The sequence below is a fragment of the Liolophura sinensis genome, chromosome 8, assembly GCF_032854445.1.
Source record: "Liolophura sinensis isolate JHLJ2023 chromosome 8, CUHK_Ljap_v2, whole genome shotgun sequence".
In the NCBI taxonomy this organism is placed as follows: domain Eukaryota; kingdom Metazoa; phylum Mollusca; class Polyplacophora; order Chitonida; family Chitonidae; genus Liolophura; species Liolophura sinensis.
The window spans coordinates 51,700,065-51,706,562 of NC_088302.1; the positions used below are offsets into that span (position 1 = coordinate 51,700,065).

Below are 6,498 nucleotides of genomic sequence, written 5' to 3' on the forward strand. Positions count from 1 at the left end.
TGAAATTTTTGCTAAAAATCGTCGGTATACCGTCATTAAACCAAAAATTCTTGTTCCTATCAGTGGCAATTTCTCACCACATTTCACAATTGCTGTTATCGCCAGTAGAATTTGCAGGGGTGGGGGTGGTGTTTTCAATCTTTTTGAAAGCCAATTTATAACAAGTAGCAACTACTATTAATCGTTTTACAAAATATTTCGTTGAAAATTTTAAAGATGCATGCAAACTCGGTGTGAAATGACAATTGGCCCTCAGGAGCATATGGAAGTTTCCCACGATATATATGCGTAGTATAATTCAGCCTCACCCGGCGGTGGTTATGCATATGTCAAAGTGACCTGGGATAAACTATTGTCATAAGTCAGCCTTCCGTGGCAGGTTGAAGGACTCGTTCTAGCTTCGGGGTGTTGGCCTACACAGGTATTGCGTCTCAGAAATAACAGATTCATGAGAAGACCATGCAGCATCTGTATGTGAGTGTGTCTGAAGAAAAATAACCACAAACAATTGTAATTGTCAGTCGTTTCCAATTGTAATTCTAATTCTGAGACAATTTGGAAACTCAAATTCTTTGTATGATATTGTCCAGGCTGAATCTTGCTCCCGATGAAGGAATCATTCTTCAGTAAAAAAGGGGAACAACATGGTGTGTCACGCGTGGCTTTACCACAAGCCCCAATCTATTAAATTTTGACTTTGACCCTGATCTGGATACGATTCTTCACAGTTGCCAGATATCCTATACAACTTACGTACTGATATTGATGGAACTATATCGACGGATTGGTTCCGGCACCAGCGCCAATCCTGTACAACTTGGCCCTCAACAGAATCTGGATTCGGAGCTCAGGAAGCTTTTGGAATGACTCTTCATCATTGGCAGGTGTCAGAAACTTTACGGGAAAAGTTATAAAAGGATTTTGATAGAACTTTGATGGCCTTAGCGCAAGTGCCAGTTTACAACATTTTGGTAGTGATTCATAAATTGTTTGTTGTTTGTAGCGCTGAAAGCCTGTATATTGACAGTGAGCCTACTCGCCAAGAGGTTACTGGTGTCTGGTGCAACGGGAATGAGTCTTTTTACCTCCGTCAAAGGAGGTTCTATTTTTGGCGACGTGTATTTGTGTCTAGCTTTATCTCTGTTTGTCGGGTGCTTTACGGGAAATTTTTCAAATGTAGTTGAATGGAATCTGGTGAACAGTTTGGCCTTGGGCCAGGCATAAAACCATTGCATTTAAGTGGTGATAAAGATCTGGATCCTAATCCAGGAGACTGTTTAGCGAATCCTCACCATTGCCAAGTGTCTGCCAGTAACTTCAAGGAAACATGATACGCAGAGATTCTGACAAAACCATATGCAAGGCTTAACCTTCGCATAAGCACCAATCGTTTTGTGGAAAAAGGGCATTGGAGAAACAGGGGTGCTGTATCATGGAAATTTAAAAAGATTTTACATCCATGCATATACCGTGGTTGGATTCACTTTCGGGATAAAAAATATGTGCTAAACCAAGAGTAATGTTATAGTAAAAACTGGATTAAGTCGTTTTAGTAAACAAGAAATGAATAAAGGAAGTAAATCGAATGTCGAAGGTTTAAAGGTTTTTATTGAAGTATCACATATGTTATCCAGTTTTTTGACTAAGAAAGATTGAGGATCTCAGGCCGGGTGTTGTCAATAAGAAATGGTGTCTTTTTGTCTCCATCTTCAATGGGAACCACTTGTCAGGTCTTCTCAGACAGCTGAAAACAGCAAGCACACAATGTTGACATGATGCAACGGTGCTGGATTGTGATCTTAAGAAGAAAATATTTATTTATATATTTATTTGATTAATGTTTTACGCCGCAATCCAGAATATTTCACTTATACGACGGCGGCCAGCATTGTGGTGGAAGGAAACCGGGCAGAGCCCGGGAGAACAAACCAAATATACAGACTGTGTTAGAAAGGCCAACGTTGGTATGATAGACTGCGGTATCATGATTTGAAATGAAAGCTTTGGAATGACGATGAAGACCGAGTTAAAGTCAGAAGCAGCAATGTGAAAATGACTGTAGTAAAAGTCATTAACATATCTTCTCTAGTTTGAGGAAATTCAAATTAATCATTTTGGGCTCATGTTCATCGCTGTATTTGTCAGTGCATTGAGGCGAAATTTCAGAATCCATCTATCAACTTTCCTGTTCATCAGATAAAAAAGCACACAAATCATTACAGCGCACTAGAGGTAATAATAACACCAATGGCTTATGAGGTGGCAAACGGCCGCTCGATGACTATGCAGAGGGCAGATTAGAGACCTTACCTAGGGTCAAGTGCTCGGCTGTTAGGAACTCCTCCTCCGACAGTACGTAATCCCCTGGAAAAAAATAAGATGCATTAATGTAAGATGATAAATGATATTATTCACCTAGAGCATGATGTTTCTGTGTACTGAAATCGGATGGAGAAGGCTTCAATACGCTCAGTGTTAGTAACTGTCACGGAGAAGGTTTGTGTGCATTTAATGTCGGTATCTGTCAAGGAGAACTATACACTTACTGTTAGTATCCGTCACAGAGAAGGCTTCTAAACACTTACTGTTAGTATCCGTCACGGAGAAGGCTTCAATACACTTACCGTTAGTATCCGTCACGGAGAAGGCTTCAATACACTTACCGTTAGTATCCGTCACGGAGAAGGCTTCAATACACTTACTGTTAGTATCCGTAACGGAGAAGGCTTCTATACACTTACTGTTAGTATCTGTCCAGGGAAGGCTTCTATACACTTACTGTTAGTATCAGTCACGGAGGAGGCTTATACACACTTACTGTTAGTATCTGTCAAGGGGAAGGCTTATATACACTTACTGTTAGTATCCGTCACAGAGAAGGCTTCTATACACTTACTGTCAGTATCCGTCCAGGAGAAGGCTTCAATACACTTACTGTTAGTATCCGTCACAGAGAAGGCTTCTATACACATACTGTTAGTATCCGCCCAGGAGAAGGCTTCAATACACTTACTGTTAGTATCCGTCACAGATAAGGCTTCTATACACTTACTGTTAGTATCCGTCACGGAGAAGGCTTCAATACAGTTACTGTTAGTATCCGTAACGGAGAAGTCTTCTATACACTTACCGTTAGTATCCGTCACGGAGAAGGCTTCAATACACTTACTGTTAGTATCCGTCCAGGGAAGGCTTCTATACACTTACTGTTAGTATCCGTCACGGAGAAGGCTTCAATACAGTTACTGTTAGTATCCGTAACGGAGAAGGCTTCTATACACTTACCGTTAGTATCCGTCACGGAGAAGGCTTCTATACACTTACTGTTAGTATCTGTCCAGGGAAGGCTTCTATACACTTACTGTTAGTATCAGTCACGGAGGAGGCTTATACACACTTACTGTTAGTATCTGTCAAGAGGAAGGCTTATATACACTTTCTGTGAGTATCTGTCACGGAGAAGGCTTATATACACTTACTGTTAGTATCTGTCAAGGGGAAGGCTTATATACACTTATGTTAGTATCTGTCCAGGGGAAGGCTTATATACACTTACTGTGAGTATCTGTCACGGAGGAAGCTTATATACACTTCTAACAACAAATAGCTGCTTTCTGCAAGCCTATACTTACTGTTAGTATCCGTCAAGTTGAAGGCTTCCTGTAAACCAGGTTCGTTGACATTTTGAGCCAAGGCGACGGCAAACTCTTCTATTTCAATAACCTTGTTCTCATTGCGGTCGTAGAAATCAATGTTTGCTGGCAATGGTGTCATGTGTACGTTAGGATCCAGGACCTGCCACAACAAACAGCATTTATCATATTTATAAACTAAAGAATTTCGGCAGTGCCTGAAGAAAAAACGCGGCCCCCTAATAGAAGTTATCAGAAGGTAGACGCGTTAGATGAAGAATCTAAAAAAGAGTCGCCAGCCAGATAATCAGCAGATCTATTCAAGTTTGCCATATTGTTTGGAGTCAGTGGTAGGCTTCTCGTATCTTAGAGCACGGTTTCGCTCTTATGGTCAGCGGGTCCGTGTTGACGATAAGCCGTCGACGAAACTTGTACTTTCCTTGAATGGACACTCGTTCTCAATCAATATGGTGTGCGCATGTGTACGTCACACGTGGAAAAGTTGGTCAGTACCTTGCCCACTGTGGGTGATTTACTCAGGGCACCCCGATTTCCGCCATCAATACAACTGACCGCCATTGGATAAGAAAAAATTCTTATCACATGGCCTTAAATAACAACCTATTAATCACTCTTGGAGCATTTTTTCCGCTAGCTTAATTCAGGGTCCGGAATGCAGGATTTAGCAAACTGCCATCGCAAATGCAAACATTCCAAGGGTCATTTAATCTCAATTTTGCTTGTTTGTAATATATAGCCTGGCCACAACAAAACCCCATAAATTCGTCGAGCCAACATATTCAGACACCTTACTACAGAATGTCAAAAATGATTTTTTTTGAATCTGTACATGATAAATTATAATGCGCATATGTGCATATGGTGACGCATGCTTTCAATCTGGCTTTACTAGTCTATAAAGTCATACAATGCTCACGGTATGTGTTGAATACTCCAGAACGTCAAGCTCAAATGATAAAATTGGCCGATGTTTTTGATTTCTGATGTTGTAAAATAACTTAGGACCTACCATACGTTTCTTTCTCCCACAAAGTTTTCCACATCCGAACTTACAGGCTTCTCCTAAGATTTTGGGACAAGCCCGAGGACAAGTTTTTTTGCAGGCATCACCTAAGATTCGGCGGAGACGAATACGGATTCGGCGGAATCTAATAAACCAAGCGTCCATTTCGGCCACCATCAACATGGACACTAGCAGCAACACGATTAAGGCTTTCTTGTTCATCTGGGAAAGAGAAAAAGATATTTAAATTTAAGTGCTATACTTAATTGTTTAGGTCATCATACACGGGCTTCAACTGTTAATGCCAGTACTATAGCAATTTGTCCATCCGCTCCTACATGGCGATATTAATTTTGTTCTAAAGGCGAAGAGAACAAAGGCGAACATGAAGTCCATGCCCATTAAAAGACCATTGCATGTGAAATGCATGTGATAGTTTGGATTCTAGAGTGGCCTTTTTGTAACAATGTTAGGGCCAGTGACGTAACATCATGTGTTTGACACTTAACCCATACAAACTTTTGGATTTCACTTTTGAAAATGCATATATAATCAGATTTATGAATACATTCGACTTTGAAAACGAGCTATTTCAAGCAATATATCAAAAAATATTTAATATGACATCACTAATACTCTCTGGTTCACTACAGACCACCGTAGAATCTGATGTTTTAAAACCGTTTTAATCGGTTGGAAACATTCTAAAAATATAAATCGAACCGTTTTCCTGGACAGTTTTTAGTGCTCTTTCATCTGATATATATTTCATTTTTTTTAGCTTTTAAACATGCATCAAAATACCACTGGTACCACACCCGTCCATGAACATGGGCCTAAACTTGGAAGTACTTACAGGGAAACATTTTTATTTAGTTTTCTGTTCAACAAAATCTTAATAAAGAGTGGGTATAAGTGTTTTGGACCCTGCCAGGCCAGAAAAGCGCACGAGTCTTTACTACCGAGTCGCGAAGAAAGACATCTCAGAATGACATTTTTGTACATCTCTACAATATATAAACAGCAAAAAGTGCTTAGCATGCTAGAAGCATACACAGTCTTTTATCTTTCAAATATACAGTTAATCATTGACGGTTTACAGGCTACAAATATATTGCATGAACATAGTGGCATTGATGCAACAGGTATACGGCATGGATAGGAATGTCTCCATGCTACAAATATATCTTTTCATGCTACAAACATGCAAAATAAACGTGTGGGTCTTCCTGTTACAAAAATACAGAATGGGCCGAAGGGTTATAATGCTACAAATATACAGCATGGATATTTAATCTCCATACTACATAGGGTTCTTCTACGTGGGTACGGCGTAAAACACCAATGAAATAAATAAATAAATTAACATAGGGTTCTTCTGTGAGTCTTACCTTGGCCAATGCTTTTCCCAATGCTAGTCGTTCGTATCAGTCTGAGCCCCGGCCCGACGATGTTCAAACATCAAACCAACCCTTTATATAGTAGTCAGCATGTCCCGTCTTTCTCTCATATTTCCCCGTGAATCGAACGAGAACTGCCAGAAACAGGATCTTCCTTAATTACCAGGGTAACTTAATTCTTGTGGCTGTAAATCATTTATTTCCTTGCATATTCATTTTCTTGTTCTAATGAACGGATATGAAAAATTATTGTCAAAAGTTAGCCTTCTGTGGCAGGTTGAAGGACTCGTCCTAGCTTCGGGGTGTTGGCCTACACAGGTATTGCGTATCAGAAATAAAAGATTCATGAGAAGACCATGCAGCATCTGTATGTGAGTGTGTCTGAAGAAAAATAACTACAAACAATATTGACGGTAATGTTAAACCTAAGACGCCATATTGG

The 6,498-nt window shown here is 39.9% G+C and overlaps 1 protein-coding gene across 1 annotated transcript; it reads right to left on the reverse strand.

Moving 5' to 3' along the window:
- Window positions 1-1,664: 1,664 nt before the first annotated feature.
- On the reverse strand, window positions 1,665-6,053 carry LOC135472208 (EF-hand calcium-binding domain-containing protein 1-like). Its single transcript, XM_064751596.1, has 5 exons — window positions 6,048-6,053; window positions 4,663-4,878; window positions 3,633-3,795; window positions 2,311-2,364; window positions 1,665-1,744 (listed from the first exon to the last, which is right to left on the reverse strand). The coding sequence occupies exons 2-5, from the start codon at window positions 4,876-4,878 to the stop codon at window positions 1,737-1,739; spliced, it is 441 nt and encodes a 146-aa protein (XP_064607666.1). The 5' UTR covers window positions 6,048-6,053; the 3' UTR covers window positions 1,665-1,736.
- Between the last annotated feature and the right edge of the window lie 445 nt (window positions 6,054-6,498).

What these genes read in the sequence shown, in the direction of transcription:
- LOC135472208 (XM_064751596.1), bottom strand. Translation starts at nt 4,878, where the DNA reads ATGAACAAGAAAGCCTTAATCGTGTTGCTGCTAGTGTCCATGTTGATG. An exon ending in GTGGGAGAAAGAAACGTATG is followed by an intron (nt 3,796 to 4,662) that starts GTAGGTCCTAAG and finishes TTGTTGTGGCAG; the next exon opens with GTCCTGGATCCTAACGTACA. An exon ending in CAACTTGACGGATACTAACA is followed by an intron (nt 2,365 to 3,632) that starts GTAAGTATAGGC and finishes ATTTTTTTCCAG; the next exon opens with GGGATTACGTACTGTCGGAG.